We start from the raw sequence: 26,093 nt of genomic DNA, 5'->3' as shown, positions 1-26,093 counted from the left end.
GTAGGTAAGTAATCTGTCTCTCATTTTTACAGGTACCCCTATTGGATTCTACTGGACAAGTGGACGTGACTGGCGTGGGATGTAGGTAAGTAATCTGTCTCTCATGTTTACAGATTCCCCTACTGGATTCTACTGGACAAGTGGACGTGACCGGCGTGGGATGTAGGTAAGTAATCTGTCTCTCATTTTTACAGATTCCCCTAGTGGATTCTACTGGACAAGTGGACGTGACCGGCGTGGGATGTAGGTAAGTAATGTGTCTCTCATTTTTACAGCTACCCCTATTGGATTCTACTGGACAAGTGGACGTGACCGGCGTGGGATATAGGTAAGTATGTGTGAGTGTGTCAGTGTGCTTTAATAAATTTTTACTGTCACGGTGTGTGAGTTGTGTTTTTATTTGGGTATTTTTTCTGTTGTAGAACTACAGGTACCGGCGGGCCCGTTATTTCCCTGCATGTTGGTACTTGAGGTTCTCCAAGTACCAGCAAGCGGGGGAGGCTTTCTGGGCCTTGCAGTTCCACAACAAAAAACAATATTCTTTTTTTACTTACATGGCTATCAGCCTCCCATCCACAGCCCACGGATGGGGGGGACAGCCTCGGGCTTCACCCCTGGCCCTTGGGTGCCCGGAGGGGGGGTGACCCCTTGATTTAAGGGGTCCCCACTCCTCCAGGGAACCCCGGCCAGTGGTGACTAGTTGGGGGGGTAATGCCACGGCCGCAGGGACCTACATAAATGTGTCCCCCGGCTGTGGCATTATGACCCTGGCTAGTGGAGCCCGGTGCTGGTTTTAAAAATACGGGGGGACCCCTACATCTTTTGTCCCCCGTATTTTTGGAACCAGGACTGGACTAAGAGCCCGATGCTGGTTGTCTAAATACGGGGAACCCCTGTCCAATTTTTTCCCAGTATTTAAACAACCAGGACCGGCTCAAAGAGCCCGAGGCTGGTTATACTTAGGAGGGGGACCTCACGCAGTTTTTTTTTACATTTTTAACCCATTCAGACCCTTCTCCATTAAGTTAATGGAAACCCTGGACAACAAAATTGCATTCATGTCCTCCTCCCACTCCCTTCCCAGTCCCAAACACTGATTATTATTTTTTTCTATAAAAATGTACAATATATAACAAGTATGATGAGCAGGCATGCAGCGGGCATTGGCGACTTTGGACTGAGTTGCAAATTAGTGGCGGAGGGCTGGGTCAGTTGATGGTGGGCGAGTTTGTAAGCCATTGGTGGTGGCAGCGGGCATCGGCTCAGAGGCAGTGGCGGGCATTGGCTGTAGGGTTCATCGACAGGATTCGGCGGACATTATGGCTGTAGTGCCTCACCGCACGCCACTGACCTCACCGCACGCCACTGGTGTGTGGGACAGTGTGCGTGTGTGTTAATTGTGTGTGTGGGACAGTGTGAGTGTGTGTTAATTGTGTGTGTGTGTAACAGTGTCAGTGTGTGTAAATTTTTGCAGTCCAGTGTGTGTGTGGGGGAGAGGAAAGTATGAGAATGTGTGTGTGTGTAGTCTGAGTGGGTGTGTGTAGGATTTGGGGGTGGCCAGTCTGTGTGTGTGTAATCAGTGTGTGTGGGATGTACTAATGGCCATTTACCGAAGAGAGATATGTATTAAACCACGGGCACTGAGATGCCCTTCTCACTCACCATCCAGCTGGGTGGGCGAGCCGGGAGGGTGGAAAGCCAGCAGCAGGGGCAGCATGCCGGATATCAGCAGCCGAGGGTGGGGGCTGTAATGCACATGCGGAGCCCAAAGCCGGAGATCAGCAGCATGCTGACCGGCAATAAGCAGCTTCTGCTTCCGCGTTCAACATGCTGCTGATCTCCGGCTTTGGGCTACGCAGGGTTCGGGGGATGGGTGTCCTTTGCCGGTGTACTGCAGCTCCGGGGGTGCGGGCTCCGGAGGCTTTCAGCACTGTTGAATATCCAGCTGCCTCAAGTATGTACAGCCCGCACCCTCTGCTGCTGATATCCGGCATGCTGCTGCTGGCTGTCCCCCCGCCCGGCTCGGCCACACAGCTGTATGGTGAGAAGGGCATCTCAGTTCCTGAGGTTTAACACATATGCCTCAGAAAATGGCCTCTGCGGTAAACGATACTAATGTTTACCGTGACAGTAACAGCGGGGAGGAAGGCGCACATCGGGATCCTGCAGCATGAAACAAGAACCCCTTCGGAGCGCAGCAGGCCAAACTGAAAAGGGTGCATACCCGGTGCGGTGCTCTGCATCCCGGGTGGTGCCGAAGATGTGGAGTGTCGGAGGTGGCAGAAGCGCCGCAGCTTGGGGTGAGAAACCGCTGCAGCCCTTCCGCTGCTAAACTCTGCAATTAGTCTATTAAGGGGGTGGGCTCCCCTCATCATAGTGCCCCACAGGCCATGTTAATTCTGGGGGTAGGATCCCCTAACTCTATAATGGGAATTTTGGCTCATATCATGTGCTGTAACGTGAATTTTGGCTAATACCGTGTGCTATAATGTGAATTTCGGCTCATACTATGTGGGGTAATGTGAATTTTGGCTCATTCCGTGTGCTGTAATGTGAATTTCGGCTCATACCGTGTGCTGTAATGTGAATTTCTGCTCATACAATGTGGGGAAATGTGAATTTTGGCTCATACCATGTGGAGTAATGTGAATTTTGGCTCATACCGTGTGCTATAATGTGAATTTCGGCTCATACCGTGTGCTATAATGTGAATTTTGGCTCATACCATGTGGGGTAATGTGAATTTCGGCTCATACTGTGTGCTATAATGTGAATTTCGGCTCATGCCGTGTGGGGCAATGTGAATTTCGGCTCATACTGTGTGCTATAATGTGAATTTCGGCTCATACCGTGTGCTATAATGTGAAAGGGGCACCAGTACTAGATAGTATAAGGGGTCCTACTACACTGAAGGACACGCCCCTTTTCCGGATAATTGCTATCTGCACTCTTTCATTCCACCTTCAAAAATTCAACTTCGACCACTGCACCTACATACACATACATACACACCCTGACATCTTTATATGCAGTGACACCGGTGGCGTCTGCACATACTTTCCTTTTGTATTTTTTTTTTATTATCATTTTATTAATTTATTATTTTTATTAAGAAAAAATTATTATTATTTTTTTTTTTTTGGGGGGGGGGCGCCATTATTGATCTTGCCCTGGGCTCCAAAAACCCTAGTTACGCCTCTGGTACTGAACCCCCACACTGATCTTGGTAACTTTTTAGAAAAAGTACATCCGGGGGGGTGTCTTTGCCTGGGGGGTTTATGTGACAGCAGTCATTGTGGAGAAAGGGAGGGAGAGATTACAGCTGTTCTGCATTATCCAGGGATGTTTTTAAAAACCAAAACAACCTAGACCATACAGAGATGCTGTAATCGCTCTCTCTCGGTGTTCCGCAATGACCACTGACATATACACCCCATCGGGCTGGGGACCCCACAAACCGGGATGTATGGGGATGTGCTGTCGTTTCTCTAAAATTGCTGGGATTAGTGCAGGGATCCAGTACGGTGTGGCGTAGGGGGCTCCGGATGTTTCTGGCTTTTACCCAATCCCTCCACTATTAAAGTTTTTGTATTTTATACTGTTTATAATAAGGGAGTATTTATGCTTGTTGAAAGTCATGTTGGCTACAGTACAAATATATGCACTTTTTGACTTGTATTCTGCTTTAACAAAAATTTTACCACTTGATGGCTACAGTGAAAATATATGCCATATTGGCATTTGTAGTGCACTTTATCGGATGTTTTATCCTACGATAAAAATGTTTACTACTCAAGTAAACAAGTGTGTCGTGTTGTTCTTTTACCTTTAAATACTGGTTCTGCAGCACCTTCACGATGACCTTACAGGTGTCAGGAATGATCCGCCCCGAAGTTTGAGGTGAGGGTCCCAAACAGAGATGAGGGTCCCAAACTTTAGATCTTCCAGTGAACACCCGGTAGCCAGATACCTCAAGGTAGCCGTCAGTCTCTCCTCAGGCAGTATGGCTCTCCACATTTTGGTATCCTGCCTATAGGGAGTCACCAGGGCCTTCTCTGAGTCCTGTCATGTCTCCTCTTAAGAAACATATACACGAGAGAAGAAAAAAGAGTTGCCTTAAAGTGGTGCACCACTTTAAGGCAATTCTTTTTTCTTCTCTCGTGTATATGATTCTATTTTTTGCCTAGGTAGCACCCCCCATTATAGAATATCCATACTAAGATATCAATTGGAACTTAAGGGGGTCTCTCTGTTATTATCCAATGACTTGTGCAACCTTTTTCTCCCGTATACTCCTTTTAAGAAAGCCATAGGCTAATAAGAGGTTATGGGGTATATGCAATTGCGGTCGAATTCCCGAAATTGGCGAAAAACGGGACTTTTTCGCCAAAAAAAAAAAAAATCGTCAATGCAATTCAGTACTTTCCGTCAAAAAAACGGACTTTCAAAATTCGACTTTTTGAAATTCGACTTTTATCAAATTCGACTTTTCTGCAATGATACAAGTGCTGCAATTCGACCAAAGTATATTCAATTGAAGTTTGGAAATTCGACAACAGTGCTTTTAGACAGTAAATTCGTCATTTTCAATCCGCCACACTTTGGTGGGTGAAACTAATAGAAAAAATTTAAAACATGTTTTTTTTGGTGTTTTTTTTATTGGTAATAGCATATCTATTTATATTAGAAGGGATTAGGTACTTGGTTTGTCTTTTTTGGAGGCACAAGTATTTTTTATATATTTTTAAAACTAATATTTTTTTTTATTTTTTTTAGATGGAATGGTAAAATCCCGGTAAAAAATGGCGTGGGGTCCCTCCTCCAAAGCATAACCAGCCTCGGGCTCTTCGAGCCGGTCCTGGTTCTAAAAATCCGGGGGGAAAAATGACAGGGGATCCCCCGTATTTTTAAAACCAGCACCGGGCTCTGCGCCTGGTGCTGGTGCAAAAAATACAGGGGACAAAAAGAGTAGGGGTCCCCCGTATTTTATACACCAGCATCGGGCTCCACTAGCTGGACAGATAATGCCACAGCCGGGGGTCACTTTTATACAGCGCCCTGCGGCTGTGGCATTAAATATCCAACTAGTCACCCCTGGCCGGGGTACCCTGGGGGAGTGGGGACTCCTTCAATCAAGGGGTCTCCCCCCCAGCCACCCAAGGGCCAGGGGTGAAGCCCGAGGCTGTCCCCCCCATCCAAGGGCTGCGGATGGGAGGCTGATAGCCTTGAGAAAATGTAAAGAATATTGTTTTTTCCTGTAGTACTACAAGTCCCAGCAAGCCTCCCCCGCAAGCTGGTACTTGGAGAACCACAAGTACCAGCATGCGGAGGAAAACCGGGCCCGCTGGTACCTGTAGTACTACTGAAAAAAAAAAAATCCAAATAAAAACAGGAGACACACACCTTGATAGTAAAACTTTATTACACAACTGCCGACACACACATACTTACCTATGTTGACCCGCCGACTGCCACAGTCTCCGACGATCCGGGGTACCTGTGAAAAAAATTAGACTCACCTCAATCCAGTGTCCGGGAGATAATCCACGTACTTGTTAAAAAACAAACCGCATACCCGACCATGCCGGACTGAAAGGGGTCCCATGTTTACACATCAGACCCCTTTCCCCGAATGCCGGGACACCACGTGACTGCTGTCACCCCTACTCTTTTTGTCCCCCGTATTTTTTGCACCAGCACCAGGCACAGACCCCGGTGCTGGTGCAAAAAATACGGGGGATCCCTGTCAATTTTTCCCCCGGATTTTTAGAACCAGGACCAGCTCGAAGAGCCCGAGGCTGGTTATGCTTTGGAGGGGGGACCCCACGCCATTTTTTTTCGAGTTTTTCCTGTTTTTTCCCGTTTTTAAAAAACCGGGTCAAAATCCGTCAAATCGGCCGTTTTTCGGCCGCGGGACTGTCGAATCCGTTTTTTATTGCATATGGTCAATTTCGGCACCCACTTGCCGAAATTAGCCTGTCGAATTGTGTCGAGTTGAAAAACGGCCGATAATTTGCCGCGATTCGCCGCTAATTGCATATACCCCCATAGTGATAGGGATCCATATCAGAATAGAATAGGAAAAAGCAAAGCAAAATGAAGCAGTGCACGGTAGCAATGTGGAACGCGCAGAAAGTATAAACCAGCCTCACTAGTCACAGAGCAGAGTGTGCCCAAAGTTGAAAATGGCTGCTGTTTACATATGCTGATTTTAGCCCAGCCCATCTGATCAATCATATGTGAAATTGCAGGTTAAAAAAGGCCTTTTTACGATATATCGCATGAGATGGATAGCATTGCGTTAGATCGCATGAGATAAATCACATAAAGTAAAAAGAAAAACTCAAGTAGCAAATCGCAATCGCAGGGCTCCCGGGAAGCTACAAGCCAGATTGTAGGAAATTTGGATCCAACTCATTGGCGAGATAATACTCCCTAGTGGATGGGGAGCAGATGTAGGAGAGAATGGGCACTCAGATGCCTCAAAAAGCAAAGTATTTGATGTTGCCTTGGCTCACACATTAAATAGACAAGAGCACCACTCTTTCTAGCCAAGATGAATACTTCCTAAGAACAAAGGGGGAGATTTTATTTATACTTGGAGAGAGAAAAATTGAATTAGCAATCAATCAGTTTATTTCACTTTTCTAGCAAAGCCTGTAAAATGACAGTTACAAGCTGATTGGTTGGTATGGGTAATTTCGCCACTTTATCTCTCTCCAAAATTTGAATTATCTTCCCCAAAGTCAATGGCAGCCGTCCCTTTTGTACTCACCTAGTGTCAGCCCCATCTCAGCACCTTGCTCCCCACCCCCTTCTTATAGTCCTGGGGATGATATAAGAAACATGGGTGGGACAGATGTTGGAGAACCAACAAAAGCCATTCAAGTGGAGCAATACATTAGTGAGTGGGTATGGCATGTGTCAGCAATAGTTAGGAAATTATGTTGACACAAGCTACATTTTGGACTGGGGCAGAAGAAGATTTAACACCACCACTGTATTTGAGCAAGATCCAATACATCTACTATTCATTATCATACATGTCGGATTTTACATTTCTACTTTCTCAATACAATGGCAATAAAAAAAAACAACACTTTTTTTATAAATTACCTTAGATTTTTTGTACTTGACAATCCAGTTAAATTATTCCCAATGTATAATATAGGCAAAGGAAATATCTAAAAATAGAGACAAAATGATCTTATGAGTAGTTTGTAACTGTTGCAAATCAATGTAAACTGCACATAGTAAATCTATAAGGCTAATTTGTCTTGTTGTACTTTTCTGCTACATTTCTAGATCACGTCGCTAGAGTGAATACTGGGCCAGATTCAAGTTTGTAAGCAAAGCAAAAAAGCACACAAGTGGGTAAAATAATATTGCACTGCAGGTGGGGCAGATGTAGCCTGTCTAGAGTTAGATTTGGGTGGGTTATATTGTTTCTGTGCAGGGTAAATACTGGCTGCTTTTGCATGTAGCCCACAAATGTTTTTACACTGCAATTTAATTTCAGTTTGAACACACCCCACCCAACTCTAAATCTTGCTGCACGTTACATCTCCCCCCCCCCCCCTATGGTTTTGCCCAGTTGCGTGCTTTTTTGTTCTGCTTACAAACCTGAATCAGGCCCTTTAAAACTAAGGGGCCTGTGTATTAATCGCAGCACTGTTGAGATTATTAACAGTTTGTACTGCGACGGATATTTCAGTTTGGATGAAAATATCCCCGCTATGTACTAAAGTTGACTTGCAGGGACAGCAGTAGTGAGAACATCTGTGAAAGACTCCTCTGGGGAATCTGACTCTGCACATGCGCACAGTGTAAGATATGGGAAGCCTTTAAACATCTGCAGGAAAGGCTTTAAACCTCCTAAGGGGCCTTAGGATCAGACTGTAGTCCCCAATGATAATAATGGGGACTGCGGTCTACAGTGATAATTAGCCTTCTGCAGGAGATTTCTGTGAAATATCCGTTGTGATACAGACGGGTGTAGTATGGTATGCTGGCGGCCGGGCTCCTGGCGACCAGCATACCGACGCCAGGAGCCCGACCGCGGCATACCGACAGCGTGGCAAGCACAAATCAGCCCCTTGCGGGCTCGCTGCGCTCGTCGATATGCCGGCTGTCGGGATTCCGGCGCCGGTATACTGTGCGCCGGGATCCCGACAGTCGTCATACTGAAGACCACCCATATAGACTGTTCATTTTTGTGAAATCTCCTGCATTAGGCTGTTAGTACATAGCGGGAATACATACATGTATGCAGAAACTGCTGTTTCTGCATAATTTTATGAAAAGTGGGCTTGATAAATAAGCCCCAAAAGATGGCCATACACTTACCTTTCCAACCATTCTAAAAGTTAGCTGGTTGGAACAAAAATGTGGTAATATATGGGAGCAAATGACAATCTACCACTTGCTCCCAAACACTGGAAAATGGGTAAAAAAAAAAGATAATTCAGACAAATTGGTTTCATCCTTTTGATTATTCATGGATAAGCAATGTTATACTCAAAGGGCCTGATTTAGACCTGATCACTGCTGTGCGTTTTCGCACAGCGAGTGATCAGGTCATAACTGCGCATGCACCACAATATGCACGTGTCGGACAGCATCAACGGGCATTCCCAGTCAGCGACAGGAAGGTGTAAAAATGTAATTCGCACAGGCGTTTGCAAGGTGATTGACAGTAGGAGGCCATTTGTGGGTGGCAACTGACCGTTTACTGGGAGTGTTTGGAAAAACGCAGGTGTGCACAAGCGTTTTCAGGGAGGGTGTCTGACATCAGCTCTGGCCACGATCAGCCTGATGTGATCGCACTGAAGGAGTAAATCCTGGGCTGCGCAGAGACTACACACAGTGAATTTTTGCAGCTTGGCGTACACGTGCAATCGCACACTTGCATGGCGGATTTACACTCACCCTGGGGCGGTGACTATCTGAACACAGGACAGCAAAGTTAGCAGCCCAGCGATCAGATCTGAATCACCCTCAAAGAGTGATGCTGAATTTCAAATTGCTTTCTATCTTTTATCCCAACTTTACATAAAAATTTGTGAATTTAAGAACAATGAAAACATATTTACATAGTTTTCACCTAAACAAAATTGCATAGCCTTAATAAATCTAAATAAATTAGAAAACTATATAAAAGCAGAGGTACCATTCCAATGCTTCAATGCAAAAAATATGCACGATAGGAAAATTATTGTTTTATATGAAAGTTAAAACTTCGCTTTTGTAAGTATCTTTTAACTGACTACCTAATGAAGTAGTAGGAATAACCTCTTCTTATACACTAAATGGAACAATCTTTTCCTTCTCCTTAGTATATAATATCAGTGGCAGAAGAGATGGTAAAGATAGACAAAAGTAGAATAGTTAAACAGAGTAGCGTTTAAGAGTGTTTCCCAAACTCAGGGCCAATTCATGTTTGTATGCAGATGCAATTGCGCTTTTCTAGGTTATGGAACTGCTAATGTTAGCAAGAAAAGCTGCCACACAGAAATGAAGAGACACCTACCGGAGGCATCGCAACTCATTCACAATTGTGTACACATTAGCAGCCTATAAGCAAAAACAAGGAACATTGAGGTTAAGGGTAGGCTACGCAGACTGGACACAGCAGTAGCGAAGCAGGCGCCGTATTTTTGTATGAACTAGCTCACAGCTGACGGCAGATACATGCCCCGTTAACGTCTCCAAACGGCCACTTCCTGTCAATCACTTCTCCACGAAATCCTCATTGGGACCGAGGTGACAGCAGCACCTTGAGGCATGCACACTGCAATCACAGCACATGTGCAGTCAGCCAATAATCGCTCCATTGCGTGAACATCGGCATTGCGTACAAACATGAATTAGGACCTCAGTCCTTAAGGCACCCTAACAGTCTAGGGGGTATATTTACTAAAGTGCAGGTTATTGAAATGGTGATGTTGCCCATACTAACCAATCAGATTCTACTTATCATTTATCTAGCACCTTCTAGAAGATAATAGCTAGAATCTGTTTGGTTGCTATTGGCAACATCTCCACTTCTAAAAACCCACACTTTAGTAAATATAACCCAAGGTTTTAATAATATTCATGCTTGAGCATAAATGACTGAGGTTTGAAATAAATTACCTGTGCGCAAAAATGGATATCCATAGACTGGAGTCTTAGGGGTCTATTTACTAAGCCTTGAATGGAGATAAAGTGGATGGAGATAAAGTACCAGCACCAGTTTATCTCCATCCACTTTATATCCATCCAAGGCTTAGTAAATAGACCCCTTAGTGTGCTACTGGTTTAGGAAATATAAATAAAGATTATGTGTAGCTATAGATCCGCTTGCAGATTAGTTTGTAGTATTACTATCCTCTTCAAAAAAGATAGAGAGCAGGGGGGTCAGGGACAGGCAATAAGTTCAGCACAGATGGCGAACAGTTAAGAGGAACAAGTGCAGGAGAAATCAGATACAAAAGGGAACAGTACCTTTATCAAAAATAGGGTCTGGTTCATACTTGTACGCAAACCCAATGACTTGCTTACAAATACGACGTTTGGATTTCTGCAGAGGCGCAAGACCCATTCTGCGCATGTGCTGTATGGGACTTGCAATGTGGCTCACGGCCCCGTTAGCCGCAGCATAGTTGACATGCTGCAGTGTTTTGGGGAGGAGGCGGAGCAGGGGCAATACCCGACACCGTTCTTCAAAATGGGGTCATGTCAGCCCCGCTTTGAAGGTGTGACGGGTCCAGGGTCTGCGTCAGATGCAGACTTCCTGGACCCCAGTGTCCCGTTCCTATTGCCAGCCTTAGTAAGCTTCAGCTTACACAGGCTGACCAGTGCATGTAACCATCGTGAATCGGGACTGATGGTCATGTGGTGATCTGAGGCTGCATTCCCAGATGCAACACTCTTATCCTCACTAATGCTAACAGGAGGTGTATATCTACTACAGACGCCTCCTGCTGCATTAGAATTTTAATTAGACTGAACTGCACAGCTGCTTCCTTTCGCCTGGACAATTCCATACAAACATGAATCAGGCCCATAGTACCATAATTGTGAACAGAGAATCCAGTAAATGTCAGTTTAACTAAAAAAGAGGCCAGAACTCACAAACAATTAACTTATCATTACCAAAATCTCAATTTGGTATCATGTTCTGTTCAATGAACAGTTGTTAAAATATTTGCTTGTAAAACTTAGAAGAAAATACATTTGTATTCAGATTGCATAAACAAACGTTTTAAATGTAAAGGCAGTGCCACACTGGACCATATTTTAAACTACCGTATATCGCTCATTTTCACCCTGAGTGACATAGTAATATATATTGTCCAGTGTAGCCAGTGCGAACGACGAACAATATGCAAGGCTAGCCACACCCTGGACACTCCCTGAAATTTTCCTATCTACATGCGGAGCTGCTGGCTGGACAGAGAAGCAGATCATTATATCTGAAATCGGTGAGTACAGTAGTGCCACCAATCTGGCCACACCACTGCCCACCAATGTATCCTTGCTACATCACCCTTGCCACATGTTACCATGCCTGTGCATGTCACCCTGGCCGCGCATGTCACCCTGGCCGCGCATGTCATCCTGTCCTCGCATGTCACCCTAGCCAGCATGTCACCCTGTCTGCGCATGTGACCCTGGCCACCTCTATGTCACAAAGGCCACGTGATGTTCCTTCTGTACACCAATTTATTCCTCTGTAAATTGAAGATTTTTTTTTTTAACTGTTTGTAATAGGTTTAATTTTTAAAACATTTTTTTACAGACATGTCTGAAGATACCGTATATACTCGAGTATAAGTCGACCCGAATATAAGCCGAGGCACCTAATTTTACCACAAAAACCTGGGAAAACTTATTGACTCGAGTATAAGCCTAGGGTGGGAAATGCAGCTCTAGCCGTACACAGCCCTCATAGTGCCAGATATGCCCTCATACTGCCAGATATCCTCCCACAGTGCCAAATGTGCCAGATATGCCCCACAGTGCCAGATATGCCCCACAGTGCCAGATATGCCCCACAGTGCCAGATATGCCCTCATGCTGCCAGATATGCCCCACAGTGCCAGATATGCCCCACAGTGCCAGATATGCCCTCATGCTGCCAGATATGCCCCACAGTGCCAGATGTGCCAGATATGCCCCACAGTGCCAGATGTGCCAGATATGCCCTCATGCTGCCAGATATGCCCCACAGTGCCAGATGTGCCAGATATGCCCCACAGTGCCAGATGTGCCAGATATGCCCTCATGCTGCCAGATATGCCCCACAGTGCCAGATGTGCCAGATATGCCCCACAGTGCCAGTTACTTACCCTCCGTCGCTCCTGCGCTGTCTTCTGAAGGAGGGACACGGAGTGCACGTGTGTGTGTTAAAGGAAGTGCCGATTCATGAGCCAATCAGAGCTCACGAACGGGCACTTCCTTTAACACACACTCGCCGCTGCCGCCGGAGACGCAGGAGGGACACAGGAGAGCCGGGCGCTGTGCCCTCCGTGTCCCTCCTAAATACTGACTCGAGTATAAGCCGAAGGGGCTTTTTCAGCACATAAAAAAGTGCTGAAATAGTCGGCTTATACTCAAGTATATACGGTAAGTTGAATTATACAGAGCCAATGAGTGCCTATGGAGAATCAAATCCAAAGATTACGTCAACAAAAAATAAGAAGAAGCTGGTACTCCAGAAGCTGGTCGTGTACTGCAAAGGCCAACACAACTGATGCTGACATCACACAACTGATGCTGACATCAGATGGGTAAAGAAGGTTCAAAATTTCCGGCCTGTTTTCTTGAAGGAGCACAAGAAATTCAAAGAGTCGTAATGATTGGGATCTGGGGCGGATGAAGTCCAGAAGCCGTCACTCTGGTATTATGACCTTCTCCAATTCACGCTGGAGCAGGAGCCCAAGAGCATGACGCATTGCTCAATGATGGGAGGCACGTCTGGAGATTTGGAAGAGGAGGATGCGGCGAGCCAAGATCTGGTAAGTAGACACACACAAATCAGATACACCCTCTATAATGTTTTCTTATACCTTTACAGGGGTTAAGTTGTGAGGCAATGGCAAGAGTGTGCAGGTGTCCATTTTGCCCATGTCATCCATTCAGCTTAAAAATATAATTTTGGAGATTTTATTTGTTAAATGTTTCCTCACATCTGATTTGTTGCCATGGGCAACCTCTTCTCTGGCACACTTCCTCACTCTTGTCACTGCTTTCACTTTTCCATTCCTCTGGGTACTTTTTATACTAAATGTTTCATGTACTAATTTTTTCTTTTTCATTTACAGTTCCCCACCTCGGTCGTGGAGACCTCCATCATTAAGCAACCAGAGCTGGAAGTCGCAGAGGTGGCAGAACACCACCTCAGCCTGCCACTAAAAGGAGAAGGCTTCCAGCTCTGCACCGACAAGTGAGGAAGATTTTCTCAAACGCGCAGAAAATCTGAATCAGCCCCCAGATGACAATATGAATTTTGTATGAATCTCGCCAAAGAAATGAACAAAATGGACCCGGTGCAGTGTTTTTGTTTTAAGCGTATCATATACGATGGGATGGGATGTCATGTGTGCTGGATGGCCAATTGCCCCAGTGCACTATGCTACCATCGCATAAGATACAGTAGCCCACTCCACCAGTTTCCAGATTTAATCAATTACATCCGGCGTATCCACCACTGTTTCCTCCTCCGCAAGCCCCCTCCTTTTCTGTGTTGCGCGCCCCTACACCACCAACCACCCATCCCAGTACCTCTTCGAGTGACATGCACTCAGCTTTGTTGAGTGCACAAGACACTCTTCATGGCAAGCAAGATTTATTTAATTTGTGATTTTTTTCTTATGCAGTTTTTATGTTTGAGAAAATCTTGAGCAGTTGCTCTTGCCCTCTTGCTCCAGGATGACCAGGAAATAGTCGTATTGCCATAGTGACGGCTATTGGACTTCACTTGCCCCTGCTTCTAAAAGTTGAGACTTTTTGATTCTTGTGTTCTTTTAAGATAACAAGTCCGGAAATTGACAATCTTCTTCTTTACCTTATTGATGTCAGCATCACTGTTGTTGCCTGAGCCAAACATGACTAAAAGCTGGAGTGTCAGGTTTTTCTATTTTGTTGGTGTATTCTTTGCACTCGAAGCACTCATTGGTCAGTTTTATATTCAATGGATCCAGTCCAGAAATTTGTGTCCCTTTTCATGTGTTATTTATTTGTAAAATGTTAACTTATTTTTTTGTGTTGTGCTCTTATTTGCTCCATATTATGGAGGGGAGGGGAGTTTGGGGTGGAAGGTGGTAGAGGGGGTGAAATTGGTTAGATAGGAGGTATAAGTGGGCAAGGGGTAGATAGGGGATATAGAGGGGGAGGGGTAGATATGTGGTAATAGGGGGTGGTTTAGATAGGATGTGTGTGTGTGCGTGTGTGTGTCTATATATATATATATATATATATATATATATACATATATATATATATATGTATATAGACACACACAGACATACACACACATTTAGTCCCTTGTGGTCCGCACTCACATCATATGACTAATTGTGCTGGGGTAGCAGCCCATATTGGGGTTATAACACTTCAATCAATGTAAGAAAAAGCAGGGGGCACACTCACCTGACTTCAGCACAAAAACAGGGTTTATTCACATCAGGTCGTGCAAGATGTCAACGTTTGGTTACCCACACGGACCTTTGACAATAGCACAGGTAAAATAATGGGGTGCACTCACTAGTCCTTCAGTTTCATTTAAAAAAGTCAAAGTCTTTAGCATTATTGGTGACATGTTTGAATATGATGATGTAATAAAGTCTTGGATGATTAAAGAAACAAAGGGACTGGTGCGTGCACCCTGTTATTTTACATGCACACGCACACACATACCAACCAGTAACTTAAAACATATAATGATTAAAAGGACACTACACAATTTTCATGACAAAAAAAATATATTAATTATATTATATATAAATTAATCACAAGTCAGAATTAGGAGAATGGAGTACAGAGAGACCAGTTGGGCTACTATATATGGCAGTGTGACCCATTTTTTCCCAGAAAAGAGTCCAGCCATACCATTTCATATGAATAGAGTACGGAGAAGAAGAATATTTGGCCTCAGCTGTTTCATATACAAAGTGTTTATGAATTTCATCTTGAATAGTTATTAAAGAAGGAATTTTCTCGGATTTCCAGACCTGGGCAATAGACGCTTTTGTAGCTATCAAAATATGTCCTACTAGGTATTTATCTCTATGAGAAAGTTGATCTAGGTATAATTGGAAAAGCGCTATAGCTGGGTCAGGTAGAACATTCAATCCCAAAACCATACTCAGCATTTGGAATACCTCTTTCCAAAGTGGCTGTATGTAGGGACAAGCCCAAAATATATAATAAATATCACCAATGTTCCCACACTTTCTCCAACAAAATGTGGACATTGCCGGCCATACTTTATGTTGCCGTTCAGGCGTAAAGTAAGCCATCTGAATAAGTTTGTAGAACATTTCGGAGTGGTTAATTCATCTAGATATTTAAAACAATCAGTTAATATATGGTCCCACTCTTCATCTGTGAAGGATCTTTTCAGATCCCTCTCCCAATGACACTGTGACTTTAATCTACTTTTCTTACTATCTGATATTTGAAACTGGTACCACCTAGAGATCCCTCCCTTATGTAAGGAGGCATCTAATCAGGTTTTAATAAAGGCTGGGAAAATTAGTTTCCTGCGGGAAGGAGTCAAAAAGGATTGGATCCAACTTCTCAACTGCAGATATACAAAAAAGTCTTGTTTCTTAATGTTAAATTGCTCTTGTAGTTGAGAGAAAAACATTAGACTATCTCCAATAAACAAATCTCCTAGGGAAGTCAACCCTTGCTGTATCCAATTGCCCAGTGCTATATTGGGGATGAATGCCATCATAGATTTCAGTGATAAAAAAAAAGGGGACGGTAGAGTAATCTCCACGCAAGAGGGAACTAATTTATGCCACATATCTGAAGTAGTTTTTTTTTAGCTGATTTTTACATATCCGTCCAAGTATGCGTAGCAGAGGGTGGCATCCACAACAAATCGGAGAGAGCAACCGGATGGGAGGCAAAGTTTTCCATTAAAACTCATGGTTTAGGATCTCACCTACCAAGATCAAACCAGTCTCTAGCCTGACTCAACAAACATGAAGAGTGATATTTTTCAATATCGGGGAAGTCAACACCACCAGCGATCTTTGATAAAATGAAGATATTCTTCGCAATTCTAGGTTTGGAGTTTTTCCAAATATACCGGATCAAAATCTGAATTTATTATAGAGATATCTTGGTAGAAATCTAGGAATTGCTTGGAAAAGATACATCAGGTTCAGCAAGAGAACCATTTTTGCCGCGGCAATTCTCCCCAGCCACAAAACCTCCTGCATCATCCAGTCTCCAGTCAGCTGCTCGAAAGCTTTGACTAGAGAGCCATAGTTACACTTGATTAGGTGTTCTTCACTAGCTAAGTTTATACCCAGGTATCTCAATGAGCGGTTCTGCCAAGAGTATTTATATGATGCCTTCAACCTAGTTAGCACATCTGGAGGGACATGAAAAGGAAGGGCTTCTGTTTTAGTGGTGTTAAGCTTATATAGAGAGACTTCCGAAAATTCCTGTAGCACCTTATGCAGCTCTGATAAAGAGGTATCAGAGTTTAATAAACAGAGCAAAATATTGTCTGCAAACAAACTCAATTTATGAGAGATACCACCAATTACGGGGCCTCTGATCAATTCTTGTGTCCTAATCCGTTCAGCCAGAAGCTCAATTGCCAGTGCAAAAATAAGAGGGGATAACGGGCATCCCTGGCGCGTGCCATTAGATATATCAAATCCCGTGGAAATACAACCGTTTATAAAAACTATGGCAGAAGGTGTAGAGAGCCAGTACAGAATCCAGGATCCAACCAGCAAAGCCAAATCTCCTCAAGGTTGCTTGCATAAACCCCCACTGCAGTCTATCGAACGCCTTTTCCGCGTTCAATGATAATAATAAAAGGGGCTCTGTCCTGCACTGACAATATTCAATAACATTAATCACTTGTCAGGTGTTATCCGGGGCCTGCTTGTTCAAAACAAAACCCACCTGGTCATGTTTAATAAGAGACGGGAGAAGGGGACAAATGCGATTTGCAACTAGTTTAGCGTATAGTTTCAGGTCTGTATTGAGTAAGGCGATTGGTCTAAAATTTTGGACCGAGGATTGATATTTCCCCGGTTTAGGAATAGCAATAATTTGAGATTCTATCATTTCTTTTGGGAAATGTTTTACGTCTGACGCTTCGTTGAACACTGATAACAGCACCGGGGCCAGTTGTTCCTTAAAGGTCTTATAAAAGATGGGGGTATAACCATCTGGACCCGGTGCTTTATCAGTAAGTAAAGAGTCAATAACCTTTTGAACCTCATCTAACGACCAGTGTACATCAAGAGACAAACAGGCCTCCGGAGACAGCGAGGGGTGATCAAGAGCATCCAAAAACTTCTCTATGCCCAACTGACCTGGCTGAAAGGCCGAAGAATCATCTTTTAGATTATACAGTTTAGAGTAGTATGATGCGAATACATTTGCTATACCGTTGGGATCATACACTCTGGAACCTTTATCAGAATGTATATTATGGATTTTCTCTCTAGCCTTCTTACCCATCAGCTTCCTTGCTGACAGCCTACTGGCTCGGTTCCCATATACATAAAATCTTTGATGGAGTCTGTTAAGGTTACGTTGTACCTCCGCTAAATAAAATACATTTACCTTGTCTCTAGCATCCCGTAATGACTTAAGAAGAGTCTTATCGTTTGGGTTAGCCTTATGCGCCACCTCTACAGAAGCAACATCCATTTCAACCTGCTCAAACTTACGCCTATAGTCTTTCTTAAGCTCAGCTGCAATTTGAATCGCTGAGCCACGTATGACAGATTTCAGAACACACCAGAAGTTGAAGGTAGATGTTTCTGCAGGAGAGTTCTCATTGAGGTAATAGTTTATGGCAGATTGAATGGCCTGTAGAGACTGTGGCTGATAAAATAAAGGTTTGCATTCCCAGACGCCAAGGGCTAGGAGACGTCTTTCTTTGTGCAATATCCCACACTAGGAAAAGTGGTGAATGGTCTGACGAAGACATAGGGAGTATAGATATTTTGCTGATAGACTGTAGAGACCACTTATCAGATAAAGCAAGGTCTATTCGAGAATAAGTGCCATGGATGTGGGAATAAAAAGTGAAGTCTTTTTCTGCTGGGTGTTTGGTACGCCATATGTCAAAAAGATTGTATTCCGCTTGCAACTGGCGGAAACCCTTAGCAAATCTGTGGGGCTGACTGGAGAGAGAAGTATGTTTGCGGAAACTATCAACTGACGGGTCTAAAACCAAATTAAAGTCACCAAGCATTAACAGAGCGCCTTTAGCAACTTGTTGCACCTTAGCGCATAATTTCCTGCAAAATGGTTGTTTAGTGTTGGGAGAATAGCAGGACACTAAAGTCACCTCTCTGTTCTCGAGAGAACCAGATAGGATCAAATATCTCCCTTCAGGATCACAATGTTGAGAGGTGAGAGTGAACGCACAATGTTGGGAAAATAAAGTAGCTACACCAGCTTTTTTTGCCGGTCCGTTTGCCATATAACAGTGTGGGAATCTGACATTATGAAATTGTGGAGGGGCCGATTTGATAAAATGAGTCTCCGGAATTGCAACAATCTGAGCTTTAACTTTGTGGAGATAGTTCAATGCTAATCTCCTTTTATGAGGGGAATTAAGCCCCTTTGCATTCAGAGACACAATATTAACCATTATATCTTGTTAAAGAAAAAAGATCATAAAACGATGTGAACCTCCTATGGGTATATATCCTGTGTAACATGTACCTGGCAATAACAAGGAAAGGGTCAGGGGAAAAAGAAAAAAGAAAGTAGCAAAGAGGAAAAGAAGAATAGGAACAACCCCTCTCGGTGGCACGGTAGGACGCCTAACCATGGCGGCACTAAGTAAAGTAAGGGGGGTAGTGGTTACCACACCATCACCAAATAAAAACATGACAATACAGAGTCCCTCAGTGCTGCAATTCTGTCACTCCACTGTACTAAAGCCCAAATCGGAAATGAGCTTGACTGTGGGCTGTACAATGTAAATAGGATGCCCATAAAAAAGGAACAAACCATCTGGGGTCAGCGGAGAGACAGAAGCCAGCCATCATAAAATATAACAATCGCAGAGGAACTCCTATACAAAATCAAAGGAATAATATAACAATCTCAAAACTTGTGTTAAAACCGAAATTAGACATAACATAATCAAAAATACAATGCAGAAATGGGGAAGGAAAAATACTTATGCTTTTGCTTCAGCGCCTGCCGTAGTCCAGTCCTGCTGAAGACCACGGTCAAGTGAGGAGATTGAAGAAGAAGAACCGACAAGGTTCCATTTTGAGAGAACCTTTTTACCCTTCTCCACATTCATTATCACCACTGCGGAGCCAATGTTGCTTGAGATAAGTCTGCGAATATTTGAATTGAGCCAAGAATCACTTATACGTCTTCAGAGGGTCTAGCAGCTTTTAAGATTGCCTCTTTCACATGGAAATAGTGCATCCTCATAAGAACGTCATGAGGGACCCCATCCGGTGCGTTTATAGCCTTGGGGAGCCTATGGATACGGTCAATCAGCCTATGAATACGGTCAAGGCACTATTAGAGACAGACTCTGGGACGCCACACAATTTTATATTGTGACGTTGCGACCTGTCCACCAGATCAGAGATCTTGTCTCAAGGAGAGGTGACTTCAGCTTGTAGCGCCTCATGAGAGGAGATCAGGTCATTATGCAAATTTACAACTTCTCCCATTTTCGTTTCTAAATGGTCAGTACGGCCACCAATCTCGTCAATAGACCTCTGGCAATCGAACTGAAATTCTGCCACCACTTCTCCCTTAAACTATGACAGTAGATATTTCATAGTGCCCACCGTAAGCGAGTCGCTGTCATCGATGCAATCGACATGGGCGTCAGCAGTACTAGGAGCAGGCATGGTCAGTTTAGGTGTAGTCACCGAAGTATCTTTCTGAGCAGCGGTACGTCCTTTGTCTTTGGTTTTGTCAGAATGCGGAGAGCGTTTAAAAAATGGCACCTACGAAACCGCTTTAGACACCTTATATCGTTTGGGAAGCGTAATGCTGCACTGCAAGTGAAGATAGTGTAGCAGGAAAAAAAGACGTATATTATTATCAATCGAGGAAGGTTCCACTTGAACAAGCTACCTCTCACAGGGAACTTGGAGGAGTCTGCAGCAATAACTTTATATGACACCAGGTGGAGCTCCAGAACTATCCAGTGCCTGGGGTCTGTATGAAAAGCAATATAACTGTCAGGAATACAGCTAAAACTTGCAGCTGTGCAGCCAGCAATTTCTCAATAATACAACACTAAGCAGTGCCAAGTATAATGCCTCCCAAGTTCCCCCTGGCAGCTTCCAGTAGCTGGCACTGTTGTGTGTGAGGAGGGGATCCAGACTTTGCAGCCCCACACTGTATAGAGAAGCTGCTGTGTCCCGAATTTGAAGTCTTGGAGGGATCTACCAGTCGCCAGGTACCCCAGGGTTGCAATCAGCCTCTCCTTGGCTGGAATGGACCTCCGCAGCCTAGTATCCTGCTTCTGGATGAGAGGCGTCATCAGATCATGCAGCACCATGAAGGTAGGATCATCCATGCGCAATATTTCGGGTAGTCATTAGAGTTATTCTCATGGATCTCATGAAGCAGCAGCATGTAAGAGAGAGAATCCCTCTGCATCAGCCACTTCTTTGTCCAGCAACAGCAAAGGCTTCTCAGTTTCTGGGACCTCTACCTATTAGCAATCAACGCAACCCCAGCATATGCTATAATCATAAAATAGAAAAAAATCCCTCTCTTGGCGCTGCAATAAAGAGCTGCAATGGAAAGTACTGAATAGATCACCAATCTATATAAACTGTACAAAGAAGAAAAGGTACAATCTCACTTTGCGCACAATGTCCCAGAAATCCAGACTTGTCCCCGTGGACAGGTGTATTCCAATCAATATGAAAAGAAAAACAAAAAACACAACATAGTGTATTACTGCAATAAAGATGAATCTTTCCCCGCTGTGTGAGACGAAGAATGAAGGTGTAGGTATAGTCCCGATAGAAAGTTCGTATATCCACCTCCTTTCCAAAGGCACCCGAAATGGTGTGAAGGAATTATAGTAGTGATTCCTTACATGTATGCTTACTTCTGTAAGGCGTGTTCAAAGCACATAAAGGTTTCTTTTTGCGATCTTTTTAGCGCTCCTCACCCATGCAGATAAGCAACGATATCCCTCATGACAAATCAAAGCCAGAGATAAAATCCAATTAGGACAAGAACACTCTTTTTATTTTCAGAGTATAAAAAAGGGTAAACAAAATAGCCGTACCATATGGGGAGGGCAATGATGGTGATCAGCTGATAACAATAGACCTGGATATCATATTGTTATTGATTCTTCACTATGGATGGGCTGGCCTGTAACCCACCAAATACACTGTGTCAACGCGTTTCGACGCTATGCAGTGTCTTTTTCAAGATTCACAGTGTATAATCACCCTGGACTGCAGCGTGTCCTGTCTGATCAGCTATATCAACAATATGATACCCGGGTCTATTGTTATCAGCTGATTACCATCATTGCCCTCCCCATATGGTACGGCTATTTTGTTTACCCTTTTTTATACTCTGAAAATAAAAAGAGTGTTCTTGTCCTAATTGGATTTTATCTCTGGCTTTGATTTGTCATGAGGGATATCGTTGCTTATCTGCATGGGTGAGGAGCGCTAAAAAGATCGCAAAAAGAAACCTTTATGTGCTTTGAACACGCCTTACAGAAGTAAGCATACATGTAAGGAATCACTACTATAATTCCTTCACACCATTTCGGGTGCCTTTGGAAAGGAGGTGGATATACAAACTTTCTATCGGGACTATACCTACACCTTCATTCTTCGTCTCACACAGCGGGGAAAGATTCATCTTTATTGCAGTATTACACTATGTTGTGTTTTTTTGTGTTTCTTTTCATATTGATTGGAATACACCTGTCCACGGGGACAAATCTGGATTTCTGGGACATTGAGCACAAAGTGAGATTGTACCTTTTCTTCTTTATATGCTATAATCAGTTTATGGCGATAAGGATCCATCACAGCAGAAGGAAGAAGTACACACACTTTGTTCAGGCAAGGCAAAAACAAAGAGGAGCAAATTAGCAATGTAAAATAGTGTTGAGCAGGAATAAACCACGCCAAAAAGCATAAATGCAAATATCCAAAATGACCACCGCTAATTATCCCTTCCTGAAGTCCAGACCTATAATCACTGTCTAACATGTAAATGCAGAACCAGCATTTAAATAAAAGGAGCCAAAACCTTAGAGACAAACGATTTAAGCATATCATTTAGTCATTCATGATATCGCTCAGTGTGGCGTTCATTATCGTTTATCTGGGAGTCCAGGAAGTTCAAGGGAAAAAAATTAATGATATCATTCATGTCGTACAGTGTGGCACTGCCTTAATCCATACACCCGCGGTTCTCAACCCCAACCCTCAAGTTTTCCCAACAGTTGTGTTTTGGGGATATCTGTTGGTGGAAGCAGGTGTGATAATTACTGAAAAAGAAAATGCAGATGCCAGGAAATCTCTGTCCTATGATAGAGATCCCTGACCTCTTACCTGCCCCTTAAATGGCGGCGGCACAAATGGATGACATCACCGCCCCCCTAGACAGCAGGAGACTATACTACCGCTCTGCATCCTACGTCACAGAACCCATTCGCTCACTGGGCCTTGCGCATGCGCATTGTACTGAAAATCTGTAATTTGCGACAATGGGCACAGGACTGACCGGACCTGAATCGTGCCCTATATTTGTAAGAGCAGGGGCCAGTACAGGGCTGCTGGGTGATAGCCTAGCAGCTCTGTACAACAGCAGCACTCTGTTAATGAAAGGGAAAAAAACATTGATGGTAAAACAAGTTACCATCGGGCAATGACCATCGATGGCCAACCCTATTAGAGAGGGAAGCAGCTAAAGAATGACATGAAAACTGCTTTCTGGCACAAATACACTTGCAAGTCCTTCGGGGGTGACAAAGAGTGACTAGTTGTTTAGCAGAATGGTATAGGATAAGTCACTGGCGGTTTTTACTGTTGTACAGCAGATGCATATTGAAGACTCACCTTCCTGGGGATCTCTCTGTTAAAATCTGGGAATGTGAAGATGCCTTTCATCTTTCCCACGTACAGTATAAGTATTGCGAATACCATCTAGGAAAACAGGGCAAGGTTATTAGTATATGTACCAGTTATTGTAAGCTTGCGAGCATGACCTTCCTACCTCTATGACGTCTGTTTTTACCCACTTTTGTTGTATCACTGTTGTTTCAATTGTAAAGTGCAACGAAATTTGGGGTGCTACATAAGAAACTATTAATAAATAAATAATCACAAGAGAACAGGAGGAGACTTAATAGGATGAAATAAATCAGAATGCTTTCTCATGATATTATGTATTGACAGTCAATTGAGGTTTATACACGTTGTCTTAATTATGAGGCTGCGTAGTACAAGTACATAGTAAATCTATGTCTGCTTTTAAATAAATGCTCCTGTCTACCATATTTACTTAAAGAAGGAGTTTTTACCATGAGACAACACCTGCAACTTTTGCTAAATATATTAATATATATTACTGTTTTTCCCTAAGCAATGCATTTACTAATGGTCATCTACAAGGCAATAATAAAATGGCTAGAATCCATTCACTTGCTGTCTACATCATGGAAGAATCCACGTTATCCTGGCATGACCTAGATAGGTGCCTTCCTGAAATAGTGAACATGCATTGTGTTCCATAATCCTGGTGCTGGTGACCTCTTATTTCAGTGTGGTGCTGAGAATCATAGATATGATTATATAAGTACAGAGCTTGATGCAAGTGTTGTGCTTATCAAATACATCACAGGGCCTTCTTCCTTGAGGGGCTGGCTTTGTTAGTGCAGAATATACATGGCTCTACTATACCCCTTTCACACAGCAAATGCCGGATCCCACCCGGGAATTGGAAACGGGTCCTTCTCAGATGGGATCCGGCATTAGACGCTACAGCAGGCTTCCCTGACCCGGCAATATGCCGGGTGGGTTGCTGTAGCGGCAGGGGGGTTGGAGCAGGCAGCGGTGGCGGAGGCGACGCTGGGAGATGAGCTTATCTCCGTGCCTCCTCTTCCTATCTAGTGAACGGGTCCCATCGACCTGGGAACCCGTTTACACTGCCACTGACCCGGTATTCAACCTTGGAATAACACTGCTTTATTCCCGGGGTGAATTACCGGGTCAGGCGACCCGGGAATTCTACCATGGCGCTTTCACACCGCACGCCGACCCGGCAATATGCCAGGTCGATACCGGGTTATTTGTGTGGTGTGAAAGGGGTAATAGCGTACTGTAGAAGATACATGATAGGAGACTTCCGGTTCCGGCGCCAATGTGAGGAGAAGCTGATTTCTGCAGCTCTCCTGCACCCTCGGTAACCGGAGCACACAGCGCCTCCCGCTCGCGGCTTTTCTCCGCGCCTGGCGCACACCACCTGTGGGAAAGTGCTGGGGATTGGATGGAAAGGTTTCTGTCCTCCCCCATGCTCCCTAAAGCCCAGAGATTGAGGTCTGAAAAACAGCCGGGGGAATCCAAGATTGCCACCGCACCTAGCTCACAGACGAGTCTGCAGGATGCTGGCAACATCAAACAGGCTTCTGCAAAACACATTTCTCCCTCAGGTGAGCCCGACTGTTCCCCTGCCTCTCCAGTGACTTATGCTGATGTAGTGAGAGCTGTTAGGGATGCCATGGAGCCTATTATGGATGCACATGCTGCTAAAATGCAGCAGGCAGTAAAAGATCTAAAATCCCAAATCAAGCAGTTATCTTAGACTGTTCTTACAAATGAACAAAGGCTGGGGGAGACTTTCCAGGATGTTGGGGATCTTAAGCACAGATATGATGAGCACCAGAAATCTCACTTCCAGCTGCTGAACAAGGTTGACGATCTTGAAAATAGATCGAGGAGATCAAATCTTCGGGTGCTGGGGCTCCCTGAGTCACTGAAAGGTCCTGATTTGACTCTTTTTCTACAAACGTCCCTCCTTTTTTGTTGCATATCCAAGATGAATGTACTGGCTTAGTTATCGAGAGAGCCCACAGACTGGGTCCCCCACGTTCTTCACCTAATAGCAGACCACGTGTGGTTATATTTAAATGTCTGAACTTTCTCCACAAGGAGGCAATATGGACGGCATCCAGGAGGCATAGGAATTTACAATGGGAGGGAGCTCGTTTGGCCATTTTCCAGGACTACTCCGCGGAGGTTTCCCGGGCACGTCGGGAATTTACTCCCCTTTGCTAAAGGCGAATAAGAAATTTGCTCTGCTCTTCTCCGCAAGACTACGCCTGTTCGATGGAAATTCTTTCCGGGACTTTACAAATCTTGCAGATGCAGAGGCTTATGTTTCTGAGGCATCTAAGGCAGATGACGACTCCTCTCAGGCAGATGACGCCCCGGATCGAGATGGCTGAGTATTGCTCCTGGACTTCTCTGTTTCCTGTTATGTCTGCCAATTTAATTATTGTTGTGGGATTTGCTGCAGGTGTTTTTTCCCAAAAGAGACTTTGGTCTTATACAGCGGGCTGAACCTTTTTGCCTTGTTTTATGTTTTACATTTTTATTATTCATTTGTTGTCTTTCTGTGGCTATGTAATCTTTCTACAATGCTTATATATGCTTAGCGGAGATATCTCCCCCTTCTTCTTATGTGAAAGGCTGTGTTTTTCTTTTTCTGTAACATGCTCTGTGTGCTCTGATATTTTCTTGTTATTTTTCCTATGTATATTTTCATTTATTATGTTGCCGAGGGTGGGTAAGGACGCCCCCTCCCTCATTTTTTCCTCAGGTTTTCATAATTCTGGCTGGCTCATTGGCGGTCTTAGACGGCCTCTGTGC

At 44.0% G+C, this 26,093-nt stretch overlaps 1 protein-coding gene across 1 annotated transcript in view; it reads right to left on the bottom strand.

The window, feature by feature from the left end:
* The window catches only part of SLC35D2 (solute carrier family 35 member D2), a 161,730-nt gene that overhangs the window by 83,918 nt on the left and 51,719 nt on the right, over positions 1-26,093 (bottom strand). The window contains exons 3-4 of the mRNA XM_063913743.1: positions 23,283-23,369; positions 7,117-7,184 (exon numbers count right to left, since the gene is read on the bottom strand). Coding sequence (XP_063769813.1) covers positions 7,117-7,184; positions 23,283-23,369 — 155 coding nt within the window. The remainder of the gene's footprint in view (positions 1-7,116; positions 7,185-23,282; positions 23,370-26,093) is intronic.

The sequence above is a fragment of the Pseudophryne corroboree genome, chromosome 1 (assembly GCF_028390025.1).
Source record: "Pseudophryne corroboree isolate aPseCor3 chromosome 1, aPseCor3.hap2, whole genome shotgun sequence".
NCBI classification, from domain to species: domain Eukaryota; kingdom Metazoa; phylum Chordata; class Amphibia; order Anura; family Myobatrachidae; genus Pseudophryne; species Pseudophryne corroboree.
This window is presented reverse-complemented; position numbering and strand designations above follow the sequence as displayed.